This window comes from Siphateles boraxobius, unplaced genomic scaffold, assembly GCF_051911475.1.
Source record: "Siphateles boraxobius isolate OS27281-9 unplaced genomic scaffold, OSU_SipBor_1 1, whole genome shotgun sequence".
Lineage (NCBI taxonomy): Eukaryota > Metazoa > Chordata > Actinopteri > Cypriniformes > Leuciscidae > Siphateles > Siphateles boraxobius.
Genome location: NW_027508699.1, coordinates 29,811,938 through 29,829,672, shown reverse-complemented (window position 1 = coordinate 29,829,672; position 17,735 = coordinate 29,811,938). Strand labels below are relative to the sequence as shown.

Sequence of the window (17,735 nt, the reverse complement as noted above, 5' to 3'; positions counted from 1 at the left end):
AAGTGATTTTATTTTCTAGTATTTTATTTTTATAAATAAATTGCATCCATTTTTTAAATATTTATTTGATCGTTTTAATCTTATTTCAGTGTTTTTTTTTGTTTTGTTTTTAAATTATAGCAGAAGCCTGTTTGATTCTTAAGTTATATACACAATAAAAGGGAAATCCTTACATTCATTTGCTTCATTGCTTGTCTCACATTATCCAGAAGGACGTCAGACTTCAACTTTAACTCACGGATTTGTTGGTAGTTATGCAGTATGACTTGGGAATCTTCACTGCAGTAGTTAATCATCATGCATAAAAGCAGCGCAGCTTCCTGCACCTGCAGAAGCAAAAGAAATATACTTCACACTATGTTTCATTTTGATTAAAAGCTTAATTTCATAGCAAACTATAGTAATCATTATAAGGCAAAAATATAAATCCAGTCACAGATGTTCATATCTGACCGATGCTGAGAGTTTATCACTGTCAATGTTATCGGTGCTTTCAGGGGGCAAGCAAAAATCCTCAGCGCCACTCCAGTCTCGTTCTTCTGAAGAAAAAGTAGTACAGATCACAAGAGTGCGTCCAGGGAGAGGGGGGATGTTGTACTTGCAGGAGATCTGCACAGCTTTCTCCAAAGCACAGCAGTACTTCTTCAGAAGCTCCTGAGTGTAGAGTCTCTGACTAACAAATTACATTACAAAAAAACAACAACAAGGTCATTTAAAAAAAAAAAAAACTCTAACATACAACTTATACTATGTAATTGTTTTCTTTAATAATAAATACACACTTTGCTTTTCTCAGGAGATTGCGTTTGACATTGAATATGCGGTATACGAAGGGCACTCGCATTGTAACTCTCAGTCTCTTGCGCGCTGTTGTGTCCCAATTGTGTCGGTGGAATCGTTTGCTCTTCGGCAATTTCTTCAGAATGTCTCGTAGGATCAACTTGGAGCTTGGCACCTCGACCGCAGGCCCACCAGCTGAAAGGGGAGAGCATGTCACTTAAACTTCCTCAAGAACACGTCAATAAAAGAAATGTACATTATTACATTGTGATTCTTTTCTTGATGAAATTGTTTTTGAAAACCATGGTTTGTAGATTTAAACATTAAAAATCCCTAAAACACCATAAACAAATCTTTGATAATGACTGAATTAAATGTACACTACTGTTCAAAAGTTTGCATTCGGTAAGATTTTAAGGTTTTTGGGAATATTGTAATTAATGAGTATTATGAAATTAATTCCTTTGATCAATGAGTTCTGATCCTTCAGAAATCAGTCTAACATGCTAATCTTCTATGAATGTTGAAAACAGTTGTGCCGCTTAATATTTTTGAAGAATCCGTGATATTTTTTTTAACGATTCTTTGATGAATACAAAGATAAAAAAAAGAACACCATCAATTCAAAATAGAAAAGTTTTGTAACATTATAATTGTCTGTACTGTCCCTTCTGACCAACTTCATATATTATTATTGTTAAATAAAAGTAATAATTTTAACAATTGTGCCAAGCAGGACCAGTTTCTGGATCAGTAAATTTTCCTTTATAAACAGAAATAGTCCTATAACAAATTTTTATTAACCTCTAAATTCAGATGGTAATGATAATGATTTGTGATAATGTTTGATAATGCTTGATAATGTTTTTGAAGCCCCAACATCAGCTGAAAACCTAACCCTAAAATCAGGAACACAATCACACTGCTAGACCAACTTACCAAATTTACTGAGCTCCAAAACAACTTTATAAGCAGACAGGAAACGGAAGGGAAACTGTCTGCTCTGGATTACAGCGTTCTGTAAGATTAATTGAAATCTGTTAATGAATTGATCATCTTATATGCGTTCAAGTAAGCGAAAATCTGAATTTAAGAAATGCTCACCTTCGAGGTCAGTCTGTTGAGGATCATAGAATGATGTTTCTCACTGATACCTGTAGAAATCATATTCCTCAGGTTCCTCAGCATTGCCATAAAAGGAAGAGACTTTCCATCTGAAATCACAAAAATAACATATACTTAGCTATGAGTAGATGTTCAAGAATTAAGTACATCATGGACCCAGTGCATCTTGGACCCTAATACACACCGATGAGTTTCTCCCAGGTTGCAGCTTTGTTTCCCTCCTGACTTAGTTTGCACTCCCATGTGTCGGGTTGCTTAAGTTTCATCCGTTTTCCAGCTCTCTCTCTCTCCCAGACCCCACTAAGACCACTACGAGAGAAGGCCTTCAGATCACTCGGGTATCTGCAAGCAAAAACAGGTAACATATATAGTTACTCGAGGCTGAAAGTTACACTGGATTAAGCAATCAGTTCACCAACATTAACCAGATTTGATTAAAATATATATGCCAATTTGTAGGACTAACTTCTTTCCCAGAATGGCCATGACATGTTCTGCAGATTCTTTGATGTGAAGGTGCTTTATCATCTTCCTGAAGTTGAATTCACTCTGTTTTTTATCCTTTGTAGCACGATTCTGGCTCTCCAACTATATCATAACATACAGAACTGAATCAAAAGATGTTCAGAAGACATTTTGATGTGCAATAATTATGTGCAATGTTGTTACATCAAACAGATGAAACTAAACATGGCAAAGCTCACATATTGTTTGAGAATTGAATCGTCCACTCTGACGAGGTCTCCCCACATTTTCCACTGTGCAGCAGAGATTTTCTGAAAGAAGAGGGTGAAAACAAAAGCATTTTAAAATTTATGTGGAAAGAAAAATACTGAAAGAAATAGTGTGTCCATTATTGAATGTTGGTAGAATGTGTGCTTTTCTAAAGATGTAAGATACAAAGTATTAGACAACATTTAAAAAATACAGGATTCAAAATATCTTTACAAAAAATTAAACCTAGAAATAAACATAAATTAAAGACTTTAAAACTATATTAAAACATTAAATGGAACAATTTTTAAATTATTTCAAAAAATAAAATCAAACCAAATATTTTTCAATGAACCATGTTCAGTGAAATATGAAGTGTTTTTCGACATATTACCTCTCCTTTCTTTCGTTTCTTATTGTGTTTGCAGCGATGCTTCCGTGTATTGTATTTGGCCAGCTGATATTCAGTGAACTGCTTAAATTTATCCACTAGAGCTTTTTTCAGGCAGGAGGGTAAAGATTTACTGAAACACTGCACAAAAACATTTTAAAAAGCATGAAGAAACAAGAAGCTCAACAAACAAAAACAACCATTAAAATAATACAGTAAAGCAAAATAAAATCCTTATTTGTACATCTACCATAATTTTCTTTATAGTACCATATAAAGGTATATAAATATGGAGATACATTTAGGACAGCATAAAATAAAGGACAGTAATGCATTTACTATTTTAACACTTACCATGCTATAGATTCTTGTCAACTCCAGCCAATCAGATGGCAGCTGCACAGCAGCACAAAAGTACCTTCTCAAGTGTGGCTTAGAAGCAGGCAGATGGGCCGCCAGCGCTAGCAGGAAGTTGGCTGTGATTCGAATGTTTAGTTCCTGCCTAGTATAGACTGCAACCTAAAACCAACGCAAATATGCAAAACTCACGTTGACAACATAACCACCTGACAACATAACCCACATGCACTTACACATGCAAAATCACCAACCTTAAGGAGAAACTCTGCGTCTTCTGTGGTAATCTCTGTGGCCAGGTTCTTAATAATGCTCCACACACTCGTCTTCTTATCCCAGTCCTTCTGGCCCGGGGTACAGCTCTTATTAACCAGGGAGCAGCACACCAAATTCAGCAGGTTGTTCTGAAGGACAAACAAAAGAACTGTCGATTTAGAAATGTCGATGTACGATTTTTCTGAACGATCATGTAACACTGAATAGCTGCTGAAAATTCAGCTTAGCCATCACAGGAATAAATTACATTTTAAAATATATTATAAATATGTTTTATAATATTATATGTAAAGCGTATTCATATTAAAATAGAAAACCGAAATATGAATTCCTGTTTTCACTGAATTTTTGATCAAATAAATGCAACCTTGGTGAGCATAAGAGATAAATAAAGCTAAAAGAGAAATACATAGGGTGAGCAAATTATTAATGATTTTTTAAACCCCAGAACTCTGACCATTTGGCTCACCTTTCGTTCCCTCAGTTCCACAAGTTTTTCATCCTCACTTGCTTCAATCACCCCAAATTCCTCATAAGGAGCAAAAGTCTGCTCCTCCTCTCTATCTAAATCCATATCCAAAACAGGGATCTCAGAGGACAGCATCTGGTCTCCCTCTTCTAACCTTTCCTTGGAAGGCATCCTGATGGCATCCTGTTAAGATACAATATAAAAGACAATCTCATTAAATAGATTTGTATTTTGTGAAGAAAATACCAGTCCTTGCAAGATAACTGTACGTTTATGCAGAACCAAAGAGAAGTCTTTGATCAGAGCTGTCTTAACCGTAATGTGCTTTATTTCTTTTTCAAAGTGGTTATAGTTGGATAAACAGATGTATGACCTAAAGATTCAATGATTAAAAAAAGTTGTGTATGCTTAGAGGTTGAGTTTAATTAGTAGCAATGATTGTGTTATTTTAATATGAAATAAATTAAACATGAATAAAAATTTGATGAGAATTAAAGAATTTAAAAATAATTATGCTACATTAATTCACATACAATTTTACAAAGTATTACAGAGGAAATCACTCTATACCTGTCTGGGCTCCTCACTATATCCCAGCAGGCCTTCAGGTGAGAAAAGCATGTCTTCTCTCTTTTCATTTGTGCCCGCTTTATTCTCCTTTGAAGGTGACAGATAGGTGCAGAGTGTTGGGATGGCACTGGCAGTGGAATTTTGGGAGCAAGAGAGTAAAGGATTATGGGAATAGGTGGAGGTTAGAGAGGATGAGACTGGAGGGTGGAGTGGAACCTCCATTAGGAGGGTATTCCTGGTGCTCAGCAGAGAGGAATTAGAGGAGATTGAGCTCATCATTGTGGATGACAGAAGAGATGAGGTGGCCATGGTGGAGGACAGGCTGGTTGGCTGGAGGGCTGGACATGATGAGAAGGTGGAGGTCTGATTGACCCAGGATGGAGATGTGTACTGATGGTGAGACAATGCTGAGGGTGCTTGAGCCAGAAACCTGTTTTCCAGCCTTGGAGTGTTATAGTTCAGCTGTAGTCTGGCATCCATATTCACCTTCAGATCAGACTGAAGAGGAGCCGGAGTCTTCATGTCTGCTTGCTTGAAGAAAGGAGAAACATAAAATGTGTTTTTGTCCAAAGACATTGCAAATGCTAAAAATACAATTCTAATCACTTGGGATATTGAACAAAATATGCAACACAACTTTAACTGCAAATAGTGCTGCAAGATTAATCATATCGCAATTGCAATGTCAACCCTATGCGATTATATGACGCAAAATGCTGCGATTTTATATGAAATAAACAAATTAGGGCTGTTGAAGCAATTAACGCAGCATCTGTTATTTTTTGTTATCCTTTGGCTAGTGTTCCATGATCCCGCTCTTATTCATGCGAATGCCTTTAAACCATTCATGCTTGACATGTCATAAGAGAGCGCACTGCCTGTGAATGGCCTGACTGTGACTCACAGAAAGACGCGCGCCAGTATCATGCATAGACCGTGCGCCAGAATACAGTTCTCTTTCGCACTTGAACGAATGATAACACACACAATTATCAAAATGTTGTTTGTCGCGTATCTTCATAACATGAGAGTAGTCTTATGATGGACATAAAGAGTTGTGAGAGATTGAGGCGCTTGTGAGATCCGTGTCTCTGTCAGCACCGGCTGCTCTTAAAGGGCAAGCAGCCAATAAAGTTTTATGTCAGTAAAGTTGATCAAAGAAGTAAAAGTAAAAAAAGTAAAACTTTATTTATTTAGCACTTTTCACAGACAAGAAGGGTCACAAAGTGCTTCACAGTAAAAACAAAAATAATAAAACATATAATAACCACAACACACATAACAACAAAACCATATGGCTAGTTAAACGCTTGTCTAAAAAGATGTGTCTTAAGGTGTTTACTAAAAGTTTCTACAGAGTCCAGGGCTCTCAAGGCTAATGGAAGAGAGTTCCAGAGCCTTGGAGCCACCACACAGAAAGCACGATCACCTCTTGTTTTAAGACGTGTTTTAGGAACGGTAAAAAGGTCTTGGCCTGAAGACCTCAAAGAGCGACCAGGAGTGTATATGTGCAATAGTGTATGTAAGAGGGAGCTTGACCATGGAAGGCTCTGTAAGTAATGGTTAAGATTTTAAACTGCACTCTAAAACTAATTGGGAGCCAATGAAGAGCCTTAAGCACAGGTGTGATATGTGATCTCCTGTTGGTCCTTGACAAAAGTCTTGCAGCAGCATTCTGTACAACTTGCAGTTTGTCCATGGAGGATTTTTTTTTTTTTACTTTGTGGAAGAACATAGGGAACAGAGAAAATTACTCACTGCTCTTGACTAAAGAACTTGTGTTTAATAAGGATTAGTCTATATATAATTTATAATTTATGCAGTGCAGACTGTTTGATAACTTTATTCAATTTCTGTTTATGTCCTACCTGTTAGACAGGAAGGGAACAGGTAAATATGACATTATGGGTTTATGTGAGGATTGTTTTAAGTTCACTTAAATTAAAAGCTGTTATATTTCTTGAAGCCTAATAAATGTTTAAAAAAAAAATTATAGATGAAAAACAAAATTTATAATTTTTTTATATACATTTTTTTATATTTTTTAGAATGACGGAATCACTGTAATGTTGGATGGTTATAATTAATGTTTAAAATGGGGGAGGGGGTCATTTTTATCCAGACATCAATGGCTTATTGATCATTATAGGTGTTATCAATCATTTAGTTGTTGTTGCTAGTTTGAGTTGAGAAATACACGTTTCAGCATTATCACTAATCCGTGTGTGCATTTTGCTTTAGAACCAAGCAAGTCGACTCATGAAACCATTTGTTGTTTATTATATCGCAATTGCATATCGCAATCGCAATATTGACCTCAATAATCGCAATATGACATTTTCCCCAAATCATGCAGCCCTTCCTGCAAATTAGATTTTAAATAAGAAACTTGAATCAGAGATGATCACAATAAAGTTCTCTTAAAATAAATGGATTTTATGTCTTAATCCTAAAAGTCCTCTTTCCATATTTTTATGAGTTCAACAAGACCAGGCAGGCTCTGGTGAGTATTATGGCTCTGTAGGCAAGGCAAGGGATGTTTATTTATATAGCACATTTCATACACTATGGCAATCCAAAGTGTGTAAATTCAAATTCAAATTCAAATTCTGTAGATAATCTTAGAGGGATAGTTCACCCAAAAATGAGAATTCTGTCACTATTTACTCACCCTCAAGTTGTTCCAAACCTGTATGAATCTCTTTCTTTTGCCGAACACAGAAGATGATATTTTGAATAATATGAGTAACCAAACAGTTGATGGACCCCATTAACTTCCATACCATGGGGGGAAAGAATACTATGGGAGTCAATGGGGTCCATCAACTCTTTGATTACTGACATTCTTCAAAATAGCTTATTTGTGTTTTGCAGAAGAAATTCATACAGGTTTGGAACAACTTGAGGGTGGTGAGTAATTTAATTTGTCTGAGGTGAATTATCCCTTTTTAGTAATTGTGCTAACTGTCACCGAGTAATCAAACAGATGAGGGACCCCATTGACTTCCATAGCATGGGGGGAAATAATACTATGGAAGTCAATGGGGTCCATCAACTGTTGGGTTACTGACATTCTTCAAAATAGCTTCTTTTGTGTTTTGCAGAAGAAATTCATACAGGTTTGAAACAACTTGAGGGTGATGAATAGGCTAATTTAATTTTAATGTTTGGGTGAAATATCCCTTTTTAGTAATTGTGCTGTCACCGCTATATGGAGAGGGGACAAAATGTTTCAATGCCAACTGCCCTGCCATGGAGAGATTTTACCCCTATAGTAACCCTGTCAAAAATTGTAAAGAAATAGTTTGTTATTTTAGATCATTTGCCTCATTATAACTAGGCTCTAGTAGCTATAAGGGGGGGGGGGGGGGGGGTATCACCCATCTACCCCATGGGTGATAATAGGCCTAATAATAATATGGCTATTTTGTCAACCATAAACTTGTCAGATTTTCTGTCTGAAGGTAATGCGACTCCGAATCACTAGCATTGACAAGCATGGGTGTGTCTTATGCAAACAACAAACGTAATGTAGACACACCAGAAAAATCAAACAATAGCTTTATCCACTCCTTTTCACCCTTTCACCGAGTTTATTTAGACTTTAAGTACTGGTAGATACATTTCCCTATACACTGCATATGAAATAATGTGATATTCCCTTATTCATGCTGATGCTGCTGTTAGCAGTCTTTCGAACTGGACATGTAAAAAAGGTACAGACCACTGCTACGCTCCCTTCGGATTGGAATATCTCTTCATGATTTCGGTATACGCTATAAAGTTCAACTCGCAGGGCACTTACTGTTGAGTGGAGACCGGGTCAAAGAGCATCCTCTATCTCAAGCTGATAATGAATGAAGAACAATAAAAAAAAATTCGCAATGTCGATTCCTTATTGCCACGCAAATAAGGGAAATTCATTACCACTCCTTCATCTCATGTTTCACGTGAATTAAATAAAAACACCCTTCTAAATCCAATGTGGTCTATGGGTAAAATGTTTGCACACGACATACACACATAAGCAGTATGTCTGACACTGACTGCAGTAATTATAGACATGAAAGTTGCCTAGACAGCCGAACCCTGTTGTAAACAAACTCATGCACTATATTTGGATTATTTCGTGTCACACGGTTTGTTCAGTGGTGTCACTAAAAAATAAAGACATACACTCACCTTTTAATGCTTCGTGACCAAGTGTTGGTGTAAATAAAGTAAACGGTGAGCTGCAGATAACCAGTGAAACTTGTTAACTTCCTCACCTGTCATGTCATCATGACTATGTCACTACCGTAATGAACCAAATAGATGCATTATAAAAGATGGGAGACGTCTCTGGAGCTCTTTTCCATCTCCAGTCACATGAGTGATTTTAGATTTGAAGGCTGTCGACATTTCAACAAGGCTCCTCCATTAGCCGGTATGTAATTTTGAACGCTGTTTAAAAATAACAGTTGATGAAAAAGCTAAATTACAGTAAACTAATTGTGTTCCTGTATTAACAACCTTTCCTCCTACAGCTGTACTAAATATGACTGTAAACAACTGGCAATAGCCGCACCTGAGCCCTGTTTTTTTATTTGTTTGTTTAATTTGAAAATGTAAATAAAATATATTTTTTTAAATAACAGTTGATGCTATATTTTAAAAGGAAAACAGGAACTATAGTAGCACTATACATTTTTTTTATTAGGCTATTCAAATCCAGTGACCCACTTGTGCATAGAAAGAGACATTACATATTTGCATTCTTTAATGCAATGCTTACATTTTTACATTTTAATAGCTACATTTTAAAAATGTCATGACATGAACTGCATTGTTTTATTGTTATAATGTTTCCTGGGCTGAACTAATAATGTTAGTATGATTTTTACATAAAAAATTTGCATAATTTAGAAATAAAAGGTGTTTTTGCCACCCATTTTAGCCCTCTGATTTGAACGCTCTGGCTGCATCCGAAAACTGAACAAAATGCTGCCTTTCCAAGGTATAAAGGCACCAAGGAACATCTGAATCCAAAGTTAGCTTCACTTCCTGTTTCATGAGATGAGTTTATCATCTCATCGATTTTTGAGGGCAGCATTGATGTATCCTTCGCTGCCTTTGATATTCCACAATCCTGTGCTTTCTGTTCTGTGACAGTTGAGCTAAAAAAGAAAGATGGCATCTGAAAGTTGCGTCTGGTTTGTGTGTAAACCACCAAAGCTCATGCTATTTTGCTATAGATCAATAAACATAAACATTCCCTTAGAGGTCTGTCTGAAATCAGTTTTGAGGTAAGTTACCTTCCTGTGCAAACACTGCCTGCAGTCATTGCCTGATAGGGTTATCCTAACCCTATCCCTTTATAGAAAATGCATGTTATTACAATTTAGAGTGATCTGTTGTCAGAGGTGATATTGTCTAATGGTGCATTCACATGCTATGGAAAATATGATATTTTCCACTTGTGAACTGGTGTTTACCAGCGTGTTGTGTTCAAGTGCTTTTGTTGTCGTAATGTGGTAAAAAGATGGAGATCCAGACCTGTTAATTAGCTAAAACTATTTTAGATTGCTTAAGTCATCTGCTACAGCAAGACGATGATTTATCAAAACTAAAACGATAAATAATATGCTGTATATTTTCTAGATCATGATTAGTACATATTTTTACCATTCACGACTCTCGCATTGCTCTCCACCATTTTGAAAAGGTCAAAGGTTATCTCATCTCTCCAACAACAATGCATAGAATTCATAATTGAAATATATACACTTAATTTCAGTCAATTAGCATATGATTTTGATGCAATAGTACAAAACAACCAGTTAGGCAGGGTGTCAATATATGAGAGTTTGGGAGGGCCTAATCTCCCTAAAAGCACATTGCACATGCGCAGCATATCCAGAGAGGAAGAGCTGTATTTCAGAATATGAGATTTACAACAAGCCCCTCAGATTTAAAGGAAGAAGACCTTCCTCTCTTCAGTCACTTGTGCGATTTTAGTCTTGCGGACTTGTTGGGCAACAGACATTGGTTGTCACCTGGACTCCATTAAAATGGTAAGTACCTGAATGTTATTTTAATATGAGAACCATTGCAGTAAGTTAATAAAAGAAAGAAAACACAGGAACAGTGAACCAAAAAAGTGTCTTGAACTTATCTAGTAAAGAGACATTAAATAGATGGCAATAACACATTATGCTATTTTATTTGTTAGTGCAATAATAACTTCCATATTTATCCAGATGACTCATGAATAAACTTTTAGATATTAAATGATGATAAATTATTGTGTGTTCTATAATTATACAAGTGCATTAAATTAATTTATATTAAGATTTACAAACTGAACAAAACAATTTTGTCTCAAAATCTCATTTGGGCAAGCTTTAAAATTTTGCTAATGAAAAGACTTTGTTTGGGAACTTGTGTCTGTCCGTCTGAAGCAAATATTTCCTGTTTACTCCGTACAAATCCTTTCCTCTATATTCTCACGAGACTAATGAATTTGGGTTTAATACACACGAGATAAATAATAATATACGCCTAAGTGATTCATTGTCTAATGTATTTGATGAGTAATTACAAGGCAAATTGTAAAGAAAAATGTTATTCACTGCTAAATACTTGGAGCTTTTGTTTTGTTTCTGTAGGTTTAAGGCAAGACACTACAGGCAGAACTAAACAAACGTTTTCCCATTGTGTTCCACCAGATGACGCTGTTAAAGATGTTCCTCTGCTCCTTCAGTTTGCAATGGAGCTTTTGGATGGAGCTGAACCTCAGAACCTGAACTGCCCTACTTATGGTGGCGTTCCAGGCACTCCTGGACACAACGGTCTGCCTGGTAGAGATGGGAGAGATGGCAAAGATGAACCCAAAGGAGAGAAAGGAGAGCCAGGTTTGTGTTTGTCTGTGAGAGAGAATGAATGAGTGAGTCAGTGGTTTACCTCCTTGTGTAAGGAAGAGAGATGCGGTTATGTTTTTCACACTTACGTTACTGTCTCAGGTGTGAATGTGCAGGGAACGCCAGGTAAAGCAGGACTGGAGCCAAGGGTGAAAGGGGACCCCCAGGTCAACCAGGTATGAAACATTAAAAAAATTTATAAGTAATTGAGATATTTCAAAATTCCTCATGTTGAGATTACTGTAGAGCTTTAGCGAGAGTGGAAATGTTAATTTTTCTACCTCTTCCTTCTACCTTTTTTTGGTCCTGTTAATATTTATATAAACCCTGTACCTAATATATAAGTGCAATTATTCTGTTTTCAGGCTTGCCTGGATTTGAAAACACGGCTGACTCCCTGAAATCTGAGATCCAGCATCTTAATGCCAAGATTTCTATGATTGAGAAAGCTATGAGTTTTAGTATATTCAGAAAAGTTGGACAGAAATACTACGTCACTGATGGTATTGAGGCCACTTTTGATAATAGGATGCAGTACTGCAAGGACTTTGGTGGAGTAATAGTTTTGCCAAGTACTGCTTTAGAAAACCAGGCACTATTGAAAGTATTAGTGTCCATTGGTTTAAGTAATAAGAAGCCATATATTAGAGTCACAGATAGAGAAACCGAGGGACAGTTCGTGGACACTGAGGGAAAGCAATTGACTTTTACAAACTGGAGTACCGGTCAGCCTGATGACTATAAGGGAGTACAAGACTGTGGTACTATCAAAGACTCTGGCTTTTGGGATGATGTCGAGAAATAGAAATAAGATAGAATTTACACTATAAAAACAAACCTATAGTCTACTCAATACTCTAAAAAACACTGGGTTACAAACAACCTAATTTGGGTCATTTCAACCCAAGGGCTGGGTAAATGCGAGTAATCTGAACTCTTGATTATTATTTACTTTTATAATAGCTGTGACAAGCATATATTTGCAATGAATAAATAAGTACTTGTCACTGTACTGTAATTAGTACAGTTAAAGCTCATGGAGTGTAATCAACATAATTCATGTAGCAACCCATAAGCATAAGCTCTACTCTTCAGCACAATGGAAATCTCAAAAACTTCAATATATCATTTCTTTTATTGTAGTCACACCAGGCTATGAGTTGGTCCACTTCATTCATGTATGCTATTCGTCATTGTTAATGATAAGCCCCACCACTGTAGTGTCATCTGCAAACTTCACAATGCTGTTGCCATGGTGTTTTGCAGTGCAGTCATTGGTCAGAAGGGTGTATAACAGTGGACTCAGTACACAGCCTTGTGGTGCCCCCATGCTCAGTGTGATGGGCTGAGAAGTATGTGTATTGATTTTTTAATCAATAAATAAAAATCAATAAAATTAAATTAAAATTTTAAAAAATCCATTGCCAATTTTAATTTTTACAGCTGCAAAAGGTATTCAGGTAGTTCCAACTCAAATAAAATTAAGTACACTTCAGTTTTACAAGTAGATTGGGCACAATTTATTAGAAATGATGTTCAGCAACTGTGTTACTTTATGTGTGTTACTTTGTGTAACTTTTAATGAAGTAATTTTAACAAGCAGGAAAAATAATAATGCTTTCCTGATTTGTATATTTCTTAATATTGTATCAATGTATTTAATATGCTCACAGAATTCACAGTAGGCCTACAATGAAATGATTTTATGAAATGTATGAAATTATAAATACAAATAGCCAGGCATGGTTAGATTACTATAAAAGAGTTCACATATTCACTTTTCTAGAAAATATTTAGCTATTCGATCTATTTAAATGCTTCAGTTTGTTATATATTATAATCATATAATATGTAAACAAATAGAAGCATTTAAACTGATATATTATATCACTTCAAATACTTCAATTCGTTTTTTTTTTATATTATATTATATTAGGCCTATATTTTATTATATTATAAGCCTAAATAAAGAATCTCACGGGCTCATTGCCATTAAAAACTTTGAAACCCTCTGCTAAAGAAAATATTGGAAATTCATAAGAAATAAACAATCATTTCACTTTGATGGTTTAATGCTTCCTGTATTGACTGTACAAAAACACTGTTTTTCCCAAACCATCTCAGTGTAACAGCTTACTTTTCTTTCATACTATATTCTATTATTGTAAAGAATTGAACTGTCCTGCAGAAGATTTGGTAAATTATTTTTCATAGGATTTCTTGGTAAAGACTGTACAGTTAACAGCACTGTGAAAAAAATATCAGGTAACCTAAAATGTGCTTCATTTAGTGACTTCTTAATTAACTGCTTGTTTTTCAAAAATATGATTTAATACCAATAAGTTACATCAAGGGTCAACTAAAATAGAAATGCCACATTCAAGTTAAAGTTACAACTGAATGTTGAAACCATTGTGTTTCTACGTATGCTGTACAGGTCAGGTATAAAGAATATTTTTGCTCAGATGGCGAAATATGTCCGCCGAATAGAAAAAAGTTTTGCTCAGCAAGAAAAAAATTAGAGGGAACATTGATTACAGGCACACTAAATATAAAGTATTTTTATTTTTTAGTTTAGGAAAAGAACAAACAATAACATCCTGTCTACACCGCCGGACATGAGCACTTTATTAATTGGTAGTAAAAAATGCTCTGGTTCTGATGACTAACAGTTATAAGTTCAGCCTTTACACTTCTGAATGAAACAAGCAAACCCATGACTTCAATCCTGATTATAAGCACTACCTGCACATCCGGGAACTTAACTTTCAATTTCGTCCCCGCCCCTTTTTAGGGGAAAACAAACTAGACTTCTCATAAACTTCAATACAACATAACGGCACAAACCAACGTCCATACACAGACAGCAGGCATGAATAACTTAAGAAATCACTATATATAAAACATGTCAAGTAATTATATGTCCACCCTGCCTGCCATAGAGCGTGAAAGATACATAAACAAACTTAATTTGGTCAATTTAAAAACATGTCCCTTCATTCTCCCAGCGTCAAATTTGTGTAACAGCCCCAATATTATTTAAATTATAAGATATATTATAATGCAAAATTATTATAAGACATTACATTTACTTAAAAAAACGAAGTAAAATCATTCACGAGCTTACCATCGTTACTCGATGAGGTAGGACTACGAGTAAATGTCCGGCTAAGTAAACCTCTGGCCACTGGGTGGGGTTGTTACACCAATTTGACTCTGGGAGAATGAAGGGACATGTTATTAAATTGACCAAATTAAGTTGACGCATCTTTCACGGCCTATCGCCGTCTAAGTCTATGGCAGGCAAGGTGGACATATAATTACTTGACATGTTTAACCTTAGTGATTTCTTAAGTTATTCACTCCTGTCGGCTGTGTACGGACGTTGTTTTGTGAAGCTATTTTGTATTGATATCTTGCTATCTTGTTGTTTTATAATAAAACTTAAAGCAATGTCAAGTGTTGTACGTGTTATTTGGATTCATCAATGTAAACCTCTACTTTATGGTTCACATATTTTTCACAAATCAAGACAATAAGTGATATGCTATATTGCTATTGACCCTGCTATTTATAAGTTAAATAATTATGTAGCCTAAATGGTATTTGAATGTCTAGTGGATAAAAAAAAAAACACAGACATTTTAGTAACTTTAAATAAGTAGGCCTAACCAATAGGCCTAATCAATTGCATTCAATCGGTCAGAAGTAAATCCTAAGATTTACCTTAAGTGTATAAGTGTAGGCTATTCATGCAATTATAACAGATAAATAGGTTAATGAGAAAAGGTTGCTCTTTGGAACTCAAGCACTTGATGTCCTGATGTTACTGTTCAAACACACTGTATTTGCATTAGACAAACACTGAGTAGGCTATGCATTATCGGGAAGCAAAACCTTTCATCTGTTTATCCGTTTCAAGACTGAGTGACCTAGATCGTTTAGTCATAAATCACAGTGTCGTATTCATTACATTTTGCATATAGGCTAAATTACGGGAAAGAAAAACATAAGACTGATAGAACTATAGCCTACAGATTTTAAAATTACACCGGTATAAATAAACCTATAGTCTGTTTCTCTTTTTGTTTTGTCATCGAACGAGTTACTAACTACGTCACTGAAACTTGGTGAAGGGTCTGCATGCAGTTGTTCAATTTTAGTGCTGATCGCTAGCTATTCTGTTGGTAAGATCCATTTGCTCTTTATTGCTCTTTATTGTAGTAAGCTATTGTAGGCTATTGTTGTCCAGTTTTGGGTGGAAAGGATTTTATAATCACTGTTGGGCAAAATCGCTTTTAAAATTCAATAGAGAACTGAAAAAATATTAGACAAAAAGTTACATGTATTTCTTTTAATTTAGGCCTTGGCTACTTCCTTTTTACTTTAACCAAGTACACTTGTTTGAAATCACTAAATATAGGCCTACCTATATTAGCTATATCAAACATACCTCACTGTTATTAAATATCATTATATTGAGAGAGGAATGACATCTTTATAAAAATGGAAATTTGGAAAAGTGGAAATAATTGTATCATTTGAACTCAAGAATGGATGTTCTCTGACGGCCGAACAGAGCATTGCAGAAACCGAAATCTTGCTATTTCCACAGTGAACAGCAGATGGCGCTGTTAAAGCATCACCTATGTGCTGTGCTGCTCCTCGTGGAGTAAGTAGCTGTCCAGCTTATGCTGGGGTGCCGGGCACACCTGGACACAACGGCAGCCCTGGCAGAGATGGAAGAGACGGGTTTCCTGGACCGAAAGGGGAAAAAGGAGATCCAGGTTTATGCCCCCCCCCCCCCCCCCTCCCGGTTGTTCGTTTTATTGTGTTCAAAATTGATTTAGTGGTAGTAGAACCTTTGTTCTAATGCTGAAAGATAAGGTGATGAAATGAGAGAAATGATCAGATCAGAGAAAAGAGATTTAATCATCACTCTCTCACTCTCTCTCTGCAGGAGTTGGTGCTCAGGGACCCCCAGGGAAAATAGGACCCGTGGGTGTTGTTGGCCCTAAAGGAGACAAAGGTCTGCCAAGTAAAATTAAAACATAGTTGTGTGTGTGTTTGGTTAATATAATTTTTTTTTTATAAAACAGAAAACCTACATTAATTGAAACAAGTAAGGTGACAATGTTTTTCTTGTCTGAAAACAGAATACAAAAGTCAGTCGATCAATCAAAAAAACGTATACGGTCAATGTAAAATGAATTATCCTAAATCTAAACTGTGATCAAGTATTATTTCATAACCATATCTTAATTGAGTTTATAGTTACATAAAGTACAAGACAAAATTTGTCAAATATTCTTCTTCCACATACTCCGCTTCTGATTTTCACTTCTTGCATCATCGGTGTTCTTTTACAGGTACTGGTGTTCAAAGTGCATTAGAACTACAACTTAAATCAGATATCAAATACATAACTGACAGACTCACTGCAGTAGAGAAAGGTAGAACACTCCTACATAAATAATGTTTACACCACATCTTTTGTTTATTCATGTAACAAAAATTTTAAAAGATAACAGTACAATTCTTGTTTAGAATGTTTTTGTTGTTGTCTGTTTAGTCTTAGGATTTAAAATGTTCAGGAAACTGGGACAGAAATATTATGTGTCGGATGGGATAAAGGGAACTTTTGAAAAGGCACAGAGGTTCTGCTCTGACGCTGGTGCTAAAATTGTCCTGCCAAGAAGTGAAGAGGAGAACAAAGTTCTAACATCATTGCAAGCTGCCCTCGAGTCTACTTACGTATATGTTGGTGCAACAGACAGACAGAAAGAAGGGCATTTTGTAGATATGAATGGCCAACCTTTAACTTTCACCAGCTGGAAACAAAATGAGCCGAACGATCATAAAGGGGTAGAGGACTGTACGGTTATTTACAAAAGTGGTGTATGGAATGATGTTAATTGTAGTTCAGAGTGGCATGTGGTGTGCGAACTGTAAAACAGATTATGGATTGTTATTGCTCTGATGTTTGAATGATAAAGGAATAAAGAAAATCTTATAAACAGAGGATTTATAAGATTTATACTAAGGATTTTTTTTAGTATCATTAAGTTGTGATTATTTGCAGTCACATCTGGATTTGTATGATAAATGTACCATAATCAAGCCTAGTAAATAATCAGTCAAGCCTTTTTGTGTG

At 35.7% G+C, this 17,735-nt stretch overlaps 2 protein-coding genes and 1 pseudogene across 3 annotated transcripts in view; 2 read left to right on the top strand and 1 right to left on the bottom strand.

Annotated features, from left to right (window-relative positions):
- Positions 1-8,973, bottom strand: part of tep1 (telomerase-associated protein 1) — a 30,259-nt gene extending 21,286 nt beyond the window's left edge. Inside the window, exons 1-14 of the mRNA XM_077232500.1 lie at positions 8,865-8,973; positions 4,683-5,213; positions 4,113-4,295; positions 3,622-3,771; positions 3,365-3,529; positions 3,014-3,151; positions 2,610-2,681; positions 2,372-2,493; positions 2,090-2,247; positions 1,885-1,994; positions 1,720-1,798; positions 783-975; positions 454-673; positions 174-326 (exon numbers count right to left, since the gene is read on the bottom strand). Coding sequence (XP_077088615.1) covers positions 174-326; positions 454-673; positions 783-975; positions 1,720-1,798; positions 1,885-1,994; positions 2,090-2,247; positions 2,372-2,493; positions 2,610-2,681; positions 3,014-3,151; positions 3,365-3,529; positions 3,622-3,771; positions 4,113-4,295; positions 4,683-5,204 — 2,265 coding nt within the window. The 5' untranslated portion in view covers positions 5,205-5,213; positions 8,865-8,973. The remainder of the gene's footprint in view (positions 1-173; positions 327-453; positions 674-782; positions 976-1,719; positions 1,799-1,884; positions 1,995-2,089; positions 2,248-2,371; positions 2,494-2,609; positions 2,682-3,013; positions 3,152-3,364; positions 3,530-3,621; positions 3,772-4,112; positions 4,296-4,682; positions 5,214-8,864) is intronic.
- Positions 8,974-11,389: 2,416 nt separating this feature from the next.
- On the top strand, positions 11,390-12,386 carry LOC143742301 (mannose-binding protein C-like; annotated as a pseudogene). The gene is made up of 3 exons (XR_013205498.1): positions 11,390-11,575; positions 11,684-11,757; positions 11,947-12,386. The product of XR_013205498.1 is annotated as a mannose-binding protein C-like (transcript).
- Positions 12,387-16,206: 3,820 nt separating this feature from the next.
- On the top strand, positions 16,207-17,601 carry hbl4 (hexose-binding lectin 4). Its single transcript, XM_077232535.1, is given in 5 exon segments — positions 16,207-16,252; positions 16,255-16,368; positions 16,542-16,619; positions 16,951-17,034; positions 17,154-17,601. Coding segments are annotated over 5 exon segments (702 nt in total). The 3' UTR covers positions 17,534-17,601.
- The last annotated feature ends 134 nt before the right edge of the window (positions 17,602-17,735 follow it).